Source organism: Myodes glareolus, chromosome 27 (assembly GCF_982192425.1).
Source record: "Myodes glareolus chromosome 27, mMyoGla1.1, whole genome shotgun sequence".
In the NCBI taxonomy this organism is placed as follows: Eukaryota; Metazoa; Chordata; class Mammalia; order Rodentia; family Cricetidae; genus Myodes; species Myodes glareolus.
Genome location: NC_142052.1, coordinates 1,309,794 through 1,327,751, shown reverse-complemented (window position 1 = coordinate 1,327,751; position 17,958 = coordinate 1,309,794). Strand labels below are relative to the sequence as shown.

At 40.7% G+C, this 17,958-nt stretch overlaps 1 protein-coding gene across 1 annotated transcript in view; it reads right to left on the bottom strand.

Annotated features, from left to right (window-relative positions):
- Positions 1-218: 218 nt before the first annotated feature.
- The window catches only part of Orc5 (origin recognition complex subunit 5), a 55,798-nt gene continuing 38,058 nt past the window's right edge, over positions 219-17,958 (bottom strand). The window contains exons 13-14 of the mRNA XM_048433507.3: positions 9,407-9,519; positions 219-1,070 (exon numbers count right to left, since the gene is read on the bottom strand). Coding sequence (XP_048289464.1) covers positions 1,025-1,070; positions 9,407-9,519 — 159 coding nt within the window. The 3' untranslated portion in view covers positions 219-1,024. The remainder of the gene's footprint in view (positions 1,071-9,406; positions 9,520-17,958) is intronic.

Below are 17,958 nucleotides of genomic sequence, written 5' to 3'. Positions count from 1 at the left end.
GATTGCAAGAAAATCGTTACAGGAAAAGCTTCCTACCTAGGAATGCCGACTGTGAGAATTTTTCTTCAAAAAAATGGAATGGAGTAAAATGCCACCAAAATTTAAGCTAGATATAATCAAGCACTTTAAAGCCGTTCAGTTTTCAAGTATTCAACAGTAACAGAAAACTACTTTAAAAAATATGAACAGATAAGGTACTCAGAACCAAAGCACAGGACTCATGTAAGAGGAAGGATTTTATTGTGGAGGTCTCAAAAGCCAACAACTTAAAGAAAAGGGAAAGGAAAGAAAGGAAGGAGGGAGGGAGGGAGGGATGGAGGGAGGGAGGGAGGAAAGGAAGGAGGGAAGGAAAACAATAAAGCCAGTTGGGGCGGTTAGCTGAGAGTGAGCAGATAAGCTTTTCTTACACAAGCACTGTCTGTCAGGTTAGCAGCAAGCAGACTTAGACATAAAGCTGGTGTGTGTATATCTGAACAAGCTGCCTTGTGTTTGAGAAAATCAGGGTAAAAAGATATGCATAGAGAGCTTAGATTTTTAAAAAATAACATATATTTTGCAAGTATGATCTTTGAAAATTGTGGCCTTAGGAAATCTGCGTTGGCAGGAGACTGCAGAGGCTCCTGTGGAGAGGAAGTGAAAAGGTGGCCATACAAACAAGGACTGCTGGCACATTCAGAGCACAGGGGATACTTCACAGAGCAAAACACAGACCTAAGTAAATGGGCTTCAGGCAATTTCAGTGTTAAGATAACATCATTAAGAGCAGAACAGATTGTGCTCAGACCCTGCTGTTTATAATTAACACGTTGCTTCCAAATACTCCTGGGCCCCTGGTAAAGAGTCTTCTGCTCACATCTCCCCAGACCAATCAGAGTATTTCCATCAGAGTCCATGCTGGGCCAGCACCTGTTTGGACAAATCCAATAGAGCCAAAGAACTCCTTCCCCTGGCCAGCAAAGTAGTTGGATGAACACAGCTTGGCTTAGTCATTGTCACAGTGTCCATATGGCTTTGAGGTTTGTTTTCACAAGAAATCATACAAGTATTTTATTATGTCAAAGTTCACGGTCCTAGAAACAAAAACAGACAGTGCGTTAGCATCCTCGCCCTCCGCTGCTCGGTTCTGAACGACTGCAGAGCACGTGGGACGTAATTTACAACTGGACGATGCTGTCGGCTGTGCCAGGATAGGGGTGGCACGGGTTTAAAACACAACCAGAAACATAACTTTCAAACCACTTTTGACCACACAGAAAGTTACTTTGCTTTTCAAAAACAAAAACAAAGTTAGGCTACTCAACATCTTGTATTTGAACTATATTGCAGAAAGTTTGAATTTTATTTAAAAGTCATTTGCTTTCTGCCTAATAACCGGAATAAAGTAATTAGAGATGCAAAAGTATTTAAATCTTGTTTGCCTCAGAACATTGTTTGTCTTCCCAAACACCTGTTTCATCATCACATAAAGCACAGCTCATCTGTCCCCATTTCTGGCTTTCATTATCTTCAGCCTTTAACAGCAGCTGACCTGTATGCGCATTTCAACTCAATCTGTATGAGCCAAGAATATGATACAACAAACAACGTAGATGTATATTTTTATACTCTGACGGCAGGCAGAATAAAATAACAGAGGAAGAGACATATAATTATTTTTCTTTCTCCAAACTCATTCTTCACTATAAATATTCAGACTTGGAGGTTTATTATCTGACTAAGTGGTCAAAATAATTAGATATAATGATCTAGCAATAAGTATAAAATTAAAGCCTTAAATATTCAGCTCTGCAAAAATAATTATCCATGCGAGAACAGCCTTTTAGAATTACTAATTGCACATTCTTATTTATTAAACTAACACCAATTATTCTTTTTGTCTATCATTTTATAATACACTTTCTAAAAAAAGTTTCTACAGAAATGACTGACATACCAAATATTTTTTAAAAATATGGACAGGAAAGTATAGATACTGCTTTTGGAAACACACTTAAAAATAGCTCAAACTGGGGAACGCTCTGGCTCCTGTGGACCCAACGTCAGACTCAAGAATGTCTTTCATCAGAACTGCGGCTCCCTGAGAAGCACCAAAGCCTCCTAAGCAGCAGAAAGAGACCCTGTCAGCAGCAGCAGTGACGAGGATGCCACGGGTGATCACGTCAGGTAAGCTCTCCCAAGCAAAGACACGGCTCTGATATCGCAACACTGCTAGATTCTCAAGTCGTTCCTTCACTGACCTCTCAGATCTACTGGCCGTGAAGTCCTATAAAAATAACCTTAGGACGAAACAACAAGAACCCTTCAGCCAGTAAGCTGACTTACCAAGGGTCTTAAGAGAAACTAGATACAGTAGGCTACATTTTCTCACCACAAACTAGAGTTCTATTAGTACACCTTTCTCAAGACATTCCCTCTGATGGCCTACAATATAAGATTATGAAGCAACAAAGTAAAATGGATTTAATGCCTTTTTTTTTTGTATGTGAAAGCAAAAGTACGGAAGACATTAAGTTAAAAACAACTTGAATCCATTGGGAGGCCTTCTATATTCCAAAGCCTTACTCAATAGTAGTATAAAATGATCAATATGAAGATACATCTACACCCTAAAAATGCAGAAAGAGAATGCAGAATCCACTGGAAAATGTTTGTCTAATGGGCTAGGACTAGAAAAATTCATAAACAAATGAAAACAAATTAACTGGTTAATAGGATTCTTTTATATGTTTCAGTAATTATTTGTATGGCTATAGCAGTTTATACAATAAAATGTTAATAAATGGAATGGCTTTAAACACCCTAAGCAACTCACAAACATGCAATTACAGAATATTAACTGTATTTCATGTCAGTAAGCCAGCACCAGAAATCAAATCAGACTGTGTAATTTCTTTTCCTTGAAGACTGAGTGAGGGTTGGGTGACAGCCCAGCGTTTGTGCAGAGGACCCGAGTTAGAGCTCCAGCACCTATGCCTGCTGGCGCACGACCGCCTGCATTCCTGGTTTCAGGGAGATCCAGATTGAAATGTAGGATTCCCAAAGTCCAGAAGAGGGCACTGAAACAGCTGTGAGCTGCTAGCCACGTGAGTGCTGGGAACCAAAGCTAGGTCCTCTGCAAGAGCAGCAAATCTCTTAACCACTGAGCCACTGCCCTTGTAAGAACTCTACGCTTAAACACCAACTGAGTGACCAGGGAACTACTCTGTACAGCATTTGCCAACCAAGCTGTGCAAACGCTTCTATGGCTCACCCAGCCCTCCATAAACAGGTAACCCGTCAGCTGGCCCCATACACATTTTCTGAGGGAAGTCAGAACTCACCAGCACAGCCATGGAGGCAGTATTAATCACTGCAGGCCACCACAGGGACTGCTTACAGGGCAAACGACCCACTTTACAGGAAGCTTTGCTCTGTGGAACCTGTCCACCTGTACTCGCTTCTGGCCTTTCTTGAGCTTAGATACATACTAGACACATATAACTTTGACTCTAGATAACATTTAGTGAGTGCAGGAAGGTCTGATTCCCATGAAACACAAACTATTTTCTAAAGTAAGCAGTTAAAAAAACAGGAAACTACAATGTGGATGACAATTTCTAGTAATTCTTTTCGTATGTATGTATATGTGGGATGTATGTGTGTATGTAGGCTTGCATGTTTACGAGTGCACATATGTTTGCATGTGCACACGGAGGCTTGAGGTGGACACTGTGTCTCCCTTGATCAGTTTCCACTTTACTTACTGAGGCAAAATCACTTGCTAAGTCTGGACCTTACCAATGCTAGCTATCCAGCCTAGCTAGCCAGCTCTGCTCAGACATCCTGGGCCTGCCTCCCGAGTGCATCTGCCTGGCCTTAATCTGGGTTCTGGTGGTCTGAACTCTTGTCCTTAACCTTATATAGGAATGTTTTATTTACTGAGCCATCTCTCTCGCCTTCCTAGGGGTAATTCTTAAGTCAGAATTGAGAACAGAATCAAACCATATAACATTTAATTATAAGAATTTAGTTTTATCTGTATCTTTTTATTTCACTTTATCAATTCTTTTTTCACAGAAGACTTTTTACTCATGATTTCATACTTTGTGGGTAGTTCTGAATCAGCTTCTTTAGAAATATGTTTCTTAAAAAAAAAAGAAAAACAACAACAACAACAAAAACCAAAAGGCAACTTTATTTTACAACCTTGAGGTATCTTGCGGTGTCTCCCACTATGGAAACTGGAAAGCCTATTTTCACCTCACTTAGTAAGGTCACTCCAGAGATGGCCCCCACAGGCTCCGTGCAGGTTGGTTCTCTTCATTTTCTACTCCACGTTCTAATTCCTTTTGGAAGCAGTTGGCTTTTCTAAGCAAAGCTTTCTACTGTTCTGGTCCTCTGTCTTCAATGAATTCCCTTTCTCTCATTCTGGGCATTGACTAAAGCATGGCGCTCAATGAATGGCAGTTTTCTTTTCAGTCTTTGCTAATGAAGGTCCATCTCTCTACTGTATGCCAGGCGGTTCAGTCAAGTGAAGTTAGTGTCCTTATGTGAAAACCCTGCCCTTGGGACCCAGACAATCCCAGACAGCAGCCTTCTCTCTACTTCGTTACCATCCTTTAGCCACTGAATAAATTTAGGACCTAGTTTCCTTTGCTTTGCACCCTGTGACCTAATAAATTGTCTGCATATTGGTCTTTTCATCTCTACTAAATATACTCAGAGATATTCTATCTCTCAGAACATACCCTCTGAGATATTATTCGTTCCATTTCAGGTATCTGGGACACTAGGGATAATTAGGCTACAAACCCCTTCATTTTATTTTGACCTACAAATATTGAGTATTTATTGCTAGATAAAAACTCTTGGTTCCTGGCTGGTCTGCCTTTCTTACTGTCCAGCTCAGACTCCATGGTTCATCACAAGCTCATGTGTTAGCATCTACTGAACTCATCTGGCAAGACCCCAATGTTATGTGATTTCAATTACTATTCTTCCCAGCCCTGGTAGTCTAGCATATGGAATACTGCTGGAAAAGATCGCAGGGCTCACAAACTGATGCCACTGTAAACTCAAGGTCAAGAATCTCAAGCCCTCTCAGCATGCTGCTTTTCCCAGGGGGCACCGGCTGCCATGTGCAGGCCGTGGATTCCAACACCACACACTTTTCTCAAGCTGCTTCTAGCTCTGCTTTCAGTCACAATTCCTGCCTCCCCTTCATGGAGAAAGCAGAAGAATCAGGTGAGAATCCCTCAACTTTCTGCTGCCAAAGAGCAGCCGAGCCCATGGTGCTCTGCTCTGAGGCCAGAGCACACTGCTGCCCCATCGGCTCTGAGGCCAGAGCACACTGCTGCCCCATCATGGGCTCTTTCATCTGCCTTCGGCATCCCGTCCTTACACAGTACTGAGAAGATTTTTGTGTTTCAAATTATTCTGTTTTGTGTCATTAACTTTCCTCTGCTTTCCCTCAGCATTTAAATATATTTCTATCTTCAAAACCACACTGACGACATAAACACACATGCGGCGGCTTCACCATGCTTGTTTCTGCATCTCTAAAGAGCCTAGACAATGTCTGCTGACAGTGGGATCACGAATGTTAAGTGCATAAAGAGCAGAAGCTAAACCTGTGCTTGCGGCATCCACCTCTCTCTCTCACTTTCCTTCTTTCTGCATGTTTTATTTCCCATGTAGCAACATCACAACATCATGGTTTAACTTTATGTATACATAAGCAAACATCTAAATGCACACACACACACACACACACACACACACACACACACGGTGAGGGGACTAAGATAAAGGAGAAAGACATCTAATGTGGGAGAAAGAAGGAAGAACAAGAAAGAGATGACAACTGAATGCATGTGAGTGTATATGACTCAAAGGCAAAGGCAACGTGGGAGGAGTGGGGGGGTGAGGGACTAGCAAATCAGGGGAATGGGGAGGGAGTAGAAGGGAGTGGCGAGGGAGTTGGGGATAAGAACACGTATAATAACATATATTAAGGTATGTATATGAAAATATCAAAATGAAACCCATTACTTTGTTAATAAAATGCTAGTGATTTTTCAAATAAAAATAATTATAGCAGAAAATAGTTGATTCACTATAATCTATATTATAAAGGCTGTAAACAGAGGCAAATTCTATGCAAAAAGAGCAGAAGGGATTAAATAATATGAGAAATTAAATTAATAAGACTATAGAATTATATATATGTATGTGCGTATATACACCAGTCTTTGGGTATGTCTTGAAACAAAATGAAAAAAAAGCTGGGATGCTCTTGTGGCTTCATTTTTATTGATTAATACACCTGTTTATTTGTCTACACATCCATCCCTTTTTTTCCTGGTGGAAATGGTTTCTTTTCTTTCTTCTTTTTTAAACTTTTTTTTTTTAACTGATTTTACTGAGCTATACATTTTTCTCTGCTCCCCTCCCAACCTCTCCCATGGTCCCCATGCTCCCAATTTATTCAGGAGATCTTATCTTTTTCTACTTTCCATGTAGGTTAGATCCATGGATGTCTCTCTTAGGGTCCTCATTGTTGTCTAGGTTCTCTGGGATTGTGAATTGTAGGCTGGTTTTCTTTGCTTTATGTCTACGCCACTTATGAGTGAGTACATGTGATATTTGTCTTTCTGGGTCCGAGTTACCTCACTCAATATATTTTCGAGATCCATCCATTTGCCTGCAAATCTCAAGATGCCATTATTTTGAGCAACAGTACTACTGCTGTGTAGTACTCCATTGTGTAAATGTACCACATTTTCCTTATCCATTTTTTGGTCGAGGGGCATTCAGGTTGTTCCCAGGCTTTGGCTATGACAAGCAAAGCTGCTATGAAGCGGCGTCTTTATTATCAACACTATCAAGATGGACTGGGGTGACTTCCACCCACCGCACAGCTGCAAGTGTCAACTATGATCCTCGTGTGCTCTGACTGCTCCCTCCCTTCCTTAGTTTTACAGCCATGTGAAGGTTCCTCACGTGTAACTCTACAGAACGACCTCATTCACTCTACCACGTAGGGTCCCCATTGTTGTCTAGGTTCTCTGGGATTGTTCTACCACGATCTCTTCCTCACATTTTTTCCTTCGAAAATAAAATGCTTAATAACTGCACAGTAATTTTCCTAAGAAAATAAATTACTGACCAATTTAATAATTTGTTATTTTGCTGGTTGGCTGTCATTATTTTGCTCAACTGACACAAACTAGACTGATCTGGGAAAAGGAAAACTCAACTGACAAAAGTTTCCATCAGATTGGTCCATAGGTAAGTATGTAGGGTCATTTTTTTTGACTAATGATTAATTGATCCTGGGTGGTATAAAAAGCAATAAATGACTCATGGAAGGCAGAAACACCCTTCCTCCATCTCTGCATGAGTTCCTGCCTCCAGGTTCCTGCCTGTTTGAGTTCCTGACTTGGTTTCCTTCAGTGATGAACTGTGCTCGGAAGTGTGAGCCAAACAAACCCTTTCCTCCCCAACCTGCTTTGTGGTCATGGTGTCCGTCACAGCAACAGAAACTCAACTAAGACAGCAGAGAGGAGACAAATGATAAGATCATCTTCAAATTCCAGACCTCTGCAACATGGCCGACTACAGGACCAGTGCTGAAACAGGAAACGCTGGAAGGAAAGCCGAATCCTTCTTTTCTTATTTGTGTGTGGAAACAAGTTAGAATTTCTGAGTTCAGTCTCGAGTTAGGCTGTTTATGTCCAATAAAGGTCAGAACATGACAAACAAATGGCCCTAAACAATGGGGAGTTATTGATGGTGGCTGAAGCAGTGCAGCTAGAACTGCCTGGGAAGGAAGGGTGTGATGAGGAAAGCTGCCAGGATCAGGCCTCAAGGAACAGCTCCATTTAAAGGTCAAAGGAGCCTCAGCAAAGGTAGCGGAGAACAGAGACACCAGCACCACAGGATCCAGGTACCCAGGAGAAGAGAGCTTTAAGAATTGTCGGTGGTGCCAAGTGCCGCTGAGAAACAAGCAGCCTGGGGGGAATGGAGCACAGAAGAGGGAACGCAGACATTCGGATGTGTGGTGTAAATAAAATCAAGACTCTAGTAGGCAGAAGAGAGGGGTATAAGCCGCAGGCTTTACTCCTCAACAGCTAAACTGTCATGGCTGGGAGCTGGAAGAGGGTAATCATTCCTGGGGAGACTAAAGAGGCAGACGTAGATAACCAGTTTCAAAGCTGGGGGCAGTGCAGTATGAAAGTGGTGTCACGGAGGCTGCTGAAATGATCTTGTCAAACAAAACAGTCTTGAAGGACTTGGTCTGGAGAGAAGAAATTGCTGCCACTACACAGCTGCAGGGGCAGTGGTTATATACCCAGAGGCAGGTGTTAGTTAAGGTGAGAGGGATGTCCTTCTGTACATATGTTACTTTTATTGGCTAATGAATAAAGCTGTTTTGGTCAAAGGCTTAGCAGAGTAAAGCCAGATGGAAAATCCAAAGAGAGATACATAAAGAGAGTAGGCTGCTGCGGGAGCTCCTTCTGCTCCTTCAGTCAATAGCCGCTGAGATACCAGCCCACTGGGGCATGGTCTCTCTCTCTTTAAAAAAAGAGCGGCAGCCCTCTGCTGCTCTCTTGCTTCTGGCTCCGCTTTAGGCTGCCGGTGACAGCGGGAACGCAGCCCACCGCTCCTCCTTACAACAGAGTGGCACCCAACGTGGTCTACTAACTCCACGTAAAACCTGAGAGGGCTTAAAAAGAAGAGAGTTTAACACAGCTTTTAGGCAGAGTCAGAGAGATGCCATGTAGCTGCTGAAGGAGAAAAACATCACCAGAATCTTTCTGGTAAGCCACAGCCTCGTGGCAATACACTGATTAATAGACATGGGTTAATTTAAGACGTAAGAGTTGGTTAATAAGAAGCCTGTACCATTGACCAAAGTGTTGAATTAATATAGTTTCGGTGCAATTATTTGGGTCTGGGGAGCCAGGATACGAATGTGCAGTCTCCATTTACATTAGGGAAGTAAGGAAGAGAACTGGAAGACAGGTGTCTTACACGAATGGAGAGAGAAACAGGTCAAGTCAGCATAAAAGAAACAAAAATGTTACCCAAGAATAAAGACCGCAGATGTGGGAAGAGGATATGCTTACAGTTTAAAGGTCACCTTTCATACATATGAGCTTTCATACCCAGTGATCTCTTAAATCCCACCTTCCAAAGTATTTCAATAATTTCACTTCTGACCATCTAACTTCCTATTGACTACTTCTAAGTCTACATCACTGGTAACCTCACTAGAGGATGTTATGGTGGAGCTTATTCGTTCTTGGCACTTAAATGATCTTTTCTTTTAAATGACTTTTCATTATATTAGAAAGGGCATTCTTATTTAGCATATCATCTGCATAATGGTGACATTTTGCATTAATAAATACTCTAAACTTACCGCGCAATGGCTCTGATGAAATCTAGAGAAACTGTGCATTTGTATTTTGGTCCATCAAGTTGATCGTCATGACCAACCAGGGTCAACAGCTGCAGAGTCACCAGGGAAGTAATCTAAAATTGAAAGGATATTTTTATGAGAAATTTAATGCCATTAAATGATACCTTTATTTACAATGCTAGTAATACAGACATAAATGAATCCACAATGAATACAAGTAATTTAAAATTTGTATACCCAAATTTGTACATATGTTTAAAAACCTAGTTACAATGAAGAGTACTCACTAAGAGCCTAGTTTGTTAAGATATGATTCAAAATATTTATAGTATTTTCTCATGTAGACATCATTTGTGTGTGGGCAGATTTGCGTGTGTATGTGTATGTGTGTATATACATAGGCCAAGGATAAATTCAAGAGCTTTTTGTTCTGTTTTGTTTTTACGACAGGGTCTCTCCTCTTAGACCCAAGGCTCATCAGTTTGGCTAGGTTGGTAGACTAATGAGCTCCACGGTTCCACCTGTTTCTGTCTCCTAGGCTCTGAGATCACAAATGTATGTCACCGAGCTCTGCTTTCTATGTGTGTGACGATGATCAAATCCAGGTCTTCATGGAAGAGATAGCTGCAAACGGCAGACGTTTCTACACGGGGAAGCGTATCTGACTGCTCCAGCATACATATATAGGTGTGCGGAAAACAGACTTCCCATCCTGCTCTTCAGAAGTCAGTGACAAATCTGACACCCAAGAAGGAGATACACAAGAGAGCCATTCCTATCCTTACACTCCTGGATGCAGAAAATGATTTATAGCAAGAAAAGTAAAAGAGGAAAGGGTGTAGACTATAAATTAACATCTTAGAAGGATTTAATCTAGTGGAAGAAAAGCTCCAACAACAACAACAACAACACATACTCGACTTGAACACTGCCCGCTATTTTTGCCACAGTATGGTTTATGGAAGGCTTGTCATTCAGTTGAGTTTCGGACTGCCCTGGACATATTTCAGAATCAAATACTAACAAAGTCTTACAGGTTTGGAAAATAACCACAGGAGAAGAAACTTCCAGTTTCAACTAAATGGCAGATTCAGATGCACTGCTTCTCTGGACTGAGCACAACGAACCTCCTGAAGATAATGTGAGGTCAACCAAGGAGGCTGGGAAAGGGAAAGGACCGTGGACCATGCAAGGACACCAGGCTCAAGGAGCAACACAGAGGGACAAAGTTGGGAATTCTTTGTCTCCACAGTAGAAAGGACGTCAGGTCTAGAACAGCTGGTGTGCAAGCCAGGAACAAGATTCATGGCCAGACTTAATCTCCCCATGGATGGAAGACAACTGTGAGAAATAAACTGATAAGTCTGTGTCTGGCAAAGCTATCATTTGCAAATGAAGTGGAAATAGACATTCTTAAACAAGAGAGAATTAGAGAATCTTCCACTGGGAGACCTACCTTTAAAGAAAGCCAAGGGACAGTCTTTAAACAAAAGTCTAAAACAAGCACTGAGCATCAGAAAGAAAAAACAACAACAGAGCGGATGGGCCGGAAAATGCAGCACCTCCTCGTGAGTCTGATATTGGTTAAAGTTGTGTAGTTGGAACTTTCTTTGGGCTGCCAACCAGCTCCCAAATAATGACATAGAAACTTATTATTAATTATAAATGCTTGATCTTAGCTTAGGCTTGTCCCACTAACTTTTAACTTAATTTAACCTGTTTCTACTCATACACATTTTGCCTCAAGGCTTTTAAAAAATCTTTCATTCCACCATGTCCTGTTTTCTTGCTTCCTCCATGTCTGGGTCGCTAGACCCTGGCCTTTTCCTCTCTCCCTCCATCTCCCTCTGTCTCTCTCAAGCCTAGATTCCTCCTACTTCTACTACTGCCCAGAAGTCTCACCTATACCTCCTGCCTAGATATTGGCTGCTTAGAGCATTTTTTTAGATGAATCAGGTGCCTTAGGCAGGCAAAATGCAACACATCTTTACATAGTTAAACAAATATTCCATTCCACAACAAAATTTTAACAACATCATATGCTCAAGGCAACGCTATTTAATAAGTGTAAACATAAAGACCTACATAGAAGAGCAAGTGAACTGCTTCATATATAATGTAGGATCCCCCTCTGTATGCTGTGAACATCTTTTTATTATCATTTGTTAACAGAGAAGCTGCTTTGGCCTATGGCTCGGCAGACTACAGAAAGGGGGGAAATCCAAGCAGAAATAGAAAAGGAAAGAAGGTGCAGTCAGAGAGATGCCATGGAACTGCCGAAGGACAAAGACACCAGACCCTTACCTGTAAGACATAGCCTCACGGCGATACACAGATGAATACAAATGGGTTAATTTAAGAAGCATGCCTGAGCCATTGGACAAACAGTGCTGTAATTAATATAGTTTTTGTGTGATTATTTGGGTCTGGGTGGGTAGGAAACAAAAGGGCAGTCTCCATTTACGTAATGGTGCCCACTGTGGGGCAGCTGGCCGGGAAATGAAAGGACAGTCTCCATTTACAAATATAAAACCTGCACACCAAATTTTAGAGTAGCTTCATTTATAAGAGCCAAAGCAACAACCTCCACCAACCACTTCCAAACTAAAACATTTGAATAACTTGTATGCCCAATAGGCTGATATTTAAACCATGGTCCTGGCACATCATAGAGTACTAAGCAATGAAAACAAAGGGCTGGGGAGACTGCTCAGTGGGGACACAAGCTTAACAAGCATAAGGGACCTGAGACCTAGTTAGTATTCTCCAGCACCCACAAAAAAGCCGGCACTGCAATATGCATCTGCAATCCCATCTCTGGGGAATGTAAAGACAGGTGGACCCCAAGAGCTTGACGGCCAGCCAGTCCAGTCAACTGGAGAGAGAGCTTGCCTCAAAGTAAGGTAGACTGACAGAGGAAGATGCCTAACATCAACTTCTGGCACGCACATCTGCATAGATATGCAAAAGCACACACACCTGCACACACGACTGCAACATGAAGGGAACCTCTGCTCCCAAAGAGTGGGGACGAAAAGGAAGACTTCACAGCTACCTGTGGAAAACCGGGGAGGTCGATCCTTATGACGATGAACATGGTTTGTACCTTGATTGTGGTGATAAACTGCAAAGCTACAGAGGGAAAAATTTCTTTAACCAAAGATACAGAGATAGAGATGTACATAAAGATGAATGGAGATGGGGGTTGGAGGGGTAGATTAGTGGCAATGTGCCCAAGGTTTGATCCTTAGTACCAAAACAAAACAGACATATTTTAAAGAGCAAGACCCCTGCCCCTCAAACAACAGCAACAAACAAAAACAACCCAAATACACAGAAAATGATTATATATACAGTGAGGAAACTGGAATAATATCAGTAGACTTGCATCAATGCCAACTTCTTGATGGCAATACTTTTGATTTGTTTGTTTTTTTGAGACAAGGTTTCTCTCTGTAGCCCTAGCTTTCCTGGAACTCACTCTATTGATCAGGCTGGGCTCAAACTCAGAGATGGGCCTACCTCTGTCTTTCAAGTTCTAGGATTAAAGGCGTGCACCACCACCACCTGGCCCTTTATTGTTTTTTGTTTGTTTTGTTTTGGTGGATTGTGATACTTTTAGCTGGGTATTTTGTAAAATGTTCCTGGCAGGGGAAGCTAATGAAGGACACATGGGAACACAGGGTCTGGCTCAACTTTTACAACTGTAGGTGAATGCATAATTATCCAGAAAAGAAAAAGTTGAACAAAGTAAAGATAAATACTAATAAGGTGCTCAGAAACTCTAAAAACCCTTATCTTCATTTCAAAATTTTTAAATTATCTATGAAGCTACAAAAATCTTTTAAAATTACAACATCCTGTGTCCATATTTACCAGGATTCTTGGAACATTCAGATGAAATACAACCTTAAGTAGGAAGTCAACAGTTCCATGCTGTGAGCCCATACTGTCTGCACAAATTTGTCAGAGATCTGGAGCAGGCCAAACATTATTTCTTCATACTGTAGGAGGATTACAGCGCAACCCCACCCTGACTGGTTTCCCCTCAATTCTTACCTTTTATTTCTAGCCTTCAAAATGACAAAAATTTTATTTTTGTTTAGGAGCTATAATCACCACTTACACTCAAGTATATAATAAAAGAAAAAATTCTTGGGTAAAAATAATTGAAAAAGAAAATTCTGAGCACTAGAGAGATGGCTTGGAGGTTCAGAGTACTTGCTACTCTGACAGAGGATCCGGAGTTCAATTCCCAAGACCACACTGGGCGATGTGCAACCTGTGACTCTGGCTATAGGGACCATATTCTTTCTTCTAGTTTCTGTATGCACAGCAGTGTGCATTCACACAAAATAAGTCTTTCAAAAGAAAAATTTGAACTAGCTCACAGGACATGGAAATCTTAGACAGAACACCATAAAGGATGATGGGTATTCTCAGTCCCCAATCAGCCCCTCAAAGCTTACTAGTATTTAAGTTTCACAGTTACATAATGTGTCATCTTGGAGGTTTACTAGAAACTTTTTAGAGTTCTTACAACAAAATTTCAAATTGAGCATTTCATGTCAAGACCACTTTAAATATTACCAGTGCTTCGCCAAAACAATGTCTGGCTCTAGGTGCTGGGACCACTGAAGAACGGTTCGTGAGTCACCTAACGTTTGTTTTTAAGAGCCCTGTTATACTAAGCTACATATTTTTCTCTGCTCCTCTCCCTTCTCCCCTCCCCTTCCACCCTCTCCCACGATCCCCATTTACTCAGGAGAGCTAGTCTTTTTCTACTTCTGGGGAAGTCCTTCTGAGTATGTGTTGCTTTTATTGGTTAATAAAGAAGCTGTTTTTGCCCAATGGCTTAACAGAATATAGCCAGGCTGGAAGAGATAAATACAGAGAGTAGGCGGAGTCAGGGAGATGCCATGCGGCCACGAGGGACAGGTGTGATGGAGCCTTGCCGGTAAGCCACAGCCACGTGGTGATACACAGATTAATGGAGATGGGTTAGTTTAGGATCTAAGAGCTAGCCAGTCTAATTAGAAACTAGAGCTAATAGGCTAAGCAGTGATTTAATTAATACAGTTTCTGTGTGGTTACTTTGGTTCTGCGCAGCCAGGAACAAACAAATGGCCTCCCCTTATACACTTCCCATGTAGATTAGATCCATGGATGTCTCTCTTAGGGTGCTCTTTGTTGTCTGGGTTCTCTGGGATGGTGAATTGTAGGCTGGTTTTTCTTTATGTCTAAATGCCACATATGAGTGAATACATATTATATTTGTCTTTCTGGGTCTTGGTTACCTTACTCAATATGATTTTTCTAGATCCATTCATTTGCCTGCAAATTTCAAGATATCATTTTTCTGCTGTGTAGTATTCCATTGTGTAAATGTACCACATTTTCCTTATCCATTAAAAAAGGGAAATATATACATAATTTATGAGTGATTAGAATTTATACTCTTTATTTAGAAGTGTTAAATGCTGAATAGACTTAAAAATCTTGCAATTTTTAGTTCATATAAAACAAAAATACAACCTTTGTTAGAAATTAAGAAAAAAATGCCCTGTGTTAGCCCATTTCATCTTTTCTTCTCTTTCACTCTTCCTAAAGTAAACGACTCATCCCTCAGGGCCGAATCAAGGGCATGTCATGTATAAAGACACAGAAAGAGCTATGACAACTACCCACCAACACTAGCAACCATGTGACATCAGTGTGGAAAACAGGATGTGTCACCTATCTAGGCTCTCTACAGCCCCTGTGCCAGGCACCTAAATCTCTCTAGGCCTCACAATTTCCTTAGTACTTAGTACACAATTTAGTACTAATTAAGTACGAAAAACAGCTCCTTTGTCCAGATTCAGAAACAGCTAGGCTAGTAATTCTGTCTTTTCCCCTCAGTTCAGGGATACAAAAAAATTTCTATAAATTAGAAGCATCTTGCTAATAAGATGCCTATTTTGGAATTTGGGCACTGTTTCTACTTTATTTTACATTAGCTTAAAGTAATCTGATTAAAAACTGAAGTAGTCTGTTATTTGCTGTGTCATGGTGGAACTAAAGAATATTAGGTGAACAAGCTCAAAAAGACAAATACTGTTAAGTTCTTCATCATATAAAAAAGCTAGAAATTTGATTTTTGAGAAGTGGAATGTAGAATAAAAGTCACATGATCCTAGGAAAAAAGGCCAGAGAAAGTCATAGCAAGTACCAAGATCTAATCATCTCACCAGGCCATTCATGATGACAGGAAGAGATGTACACACAGGGTCCTAACACAGATTAATGCCAGCACGTAGGAAACAGATGCTCACTGCCTGGATTATACATTGTATACACAAATTACTACACGACAGCTCATAAATATGCAGAATTATGTGTCAACTAAACATAAAATATTTACTATTAAAAAACTAAAATATATACTCTTTTCCTTTAACTAGCTCCTATGATAGCATACGTTCACAAAGAAAATTTAAAAATGAAAATCTCTCTCTGCACATACATAGATATATATAGACACACAATTATTTCTGGCTTATATCTTAAATGGAGCTGTACAATATTTGTGTAGTTCATCTTCACTGTGTTATTCTTGTGTTCTTTGTTCTCATCCACGGTGGAGATGAGCTGATTATTTCTATCTTAACAATAGGAGTTCATGTACCACAGTGAGGATTTTTTTTTTCATAATCCGAGAGGCAGTCACTAACAAGCCTCAGCTGGAAATGCTTAATGTAAAAACAGTGTGAACCTGTTCCTGGGCTAACAAACTCTTCTTTCTGCCAACAAAGGGAAATCAATTTACAACTGTAATTAATTTTTAACAGGCTCATTATTTTTGTACTTTTATAGGATGGTATATAGGTCAACTGATTTACGAAATACTCCCTATTCTAACTGTTCTGGAAAAGCTGTATGATCCACAACATATTAAATTATTTAAATAAACTTAACACGAAGTGCCAGTATGTGAGCTCCACACAACTCAGCAAATACCGTAATCGTTGTGGTGGTTGTTTGGCTTAGACTTTTACACACACACACACACACACACACACGCACGCACGCACACACATGCACGCACACACACGCACGCACACATACACGCACACGCACCACACACGCACACACACACACACGCACACACATGCATGCACACATACACGCACACACACGCGTACACACACACACACACAGGGGTGGGGAGAGGAGGTGGATGGGAGCAATAGAAAGAGATGGGCAGACAGCAGACGCTAGCAAAGCAGTTCAGATGGAAACTGTCACCGCTGCTATTTTTGCTTCTTTATTTGTTTTACCTCCAAAAGGAGAAGCATGCTCAGATAACCAAAAAATGGGGTGTATTTTTACACAAAAGAACTAACAGAAATGGCTTGAATTTTTGGAAATGGTTGGAAATCTTTAGTAGCTGGAAAGATCCTAAGTCCAGAAAAGGAGAATAGGAAGTCATTCATTGGGTATGAAAAATTCTACACATTCAGGGAAGCTGGAGAAAAATACACAAGAAATGGCAGCAATTAAGTGTGAGATGAGTGTTCTTTTAAGGATATGAATAAACACAAGGATCTGATTCTAGAGAAGGGACTGAACTAATAGCAAATGGGGCTCAGTGTGGACTTACTGGGATGTCCCAAAGTAAGGAGGCAGACCACGAGGAATCAGCAGTGATAACAGTGCAGCAAGACAAAGACGGGAAGTTAGTGTGACATCCCAAACAGTTTACAGTGAGAAATGCAGGAGAAACAAAGCAGCAGATCCTGGGTTAGACTGAGCAGGGCCTTACAAGAAAGGCCATGCAATGGAGAGTTGGTTTGTTAGATAATGTAACTCATTAAAAAGAAAAGAAAAAGAAGAAGAAGAAAAGACCAAACTGGTGCCTTTATCAGAAAGAGCCTAGAGACAGAGAGCCCAGAGAGGAGCTGGTGTAGGGCTAAGATCTGGTGAAGCCAACGACCTAGGACAATGGTAGCAGTGGTAAAAAGAATAACGTACATTTAATATTTAGGAGAAAAAGCATATTGCATATGGTCATTTAAATAGGATAAAAGAAAAACTCAAAAGTTATTTCTCCATTTGCTAAAGTAAAATCTAGAAATATATTAATTTTTTTCCTAGCTGTGTGTCACATTAACACACACACACACACACACACACACACACACTTAGTAGACAGACAGTAAAGAGATTACTAGTTTTACTTTATTTTTTTTTAACGTGCAAATGTGGTTATTTTTTATGACCAGTTTTAAGATTTAAGGCTGAAACTCCACAGAAAAGATTTATTATACCAGTATAAGGTACATTTGGGATATCCAGATCAATTCAAATTCAGCCATCAATTTGGATGGAGAACGTGAGACACAGGCATATAAGAAGATAAGAGTATAAATACATAGTCTGTACACCATCAATGTGCAAGCCGCATTTGACACCAGGGAATAATTAAGACAGTTCTGGAGAAGTCGTCTTTCTTATTCTGAACAATCAGGACTTGTTTAGCTACCATTCTAAGAACTCAAGTTACTATCAAC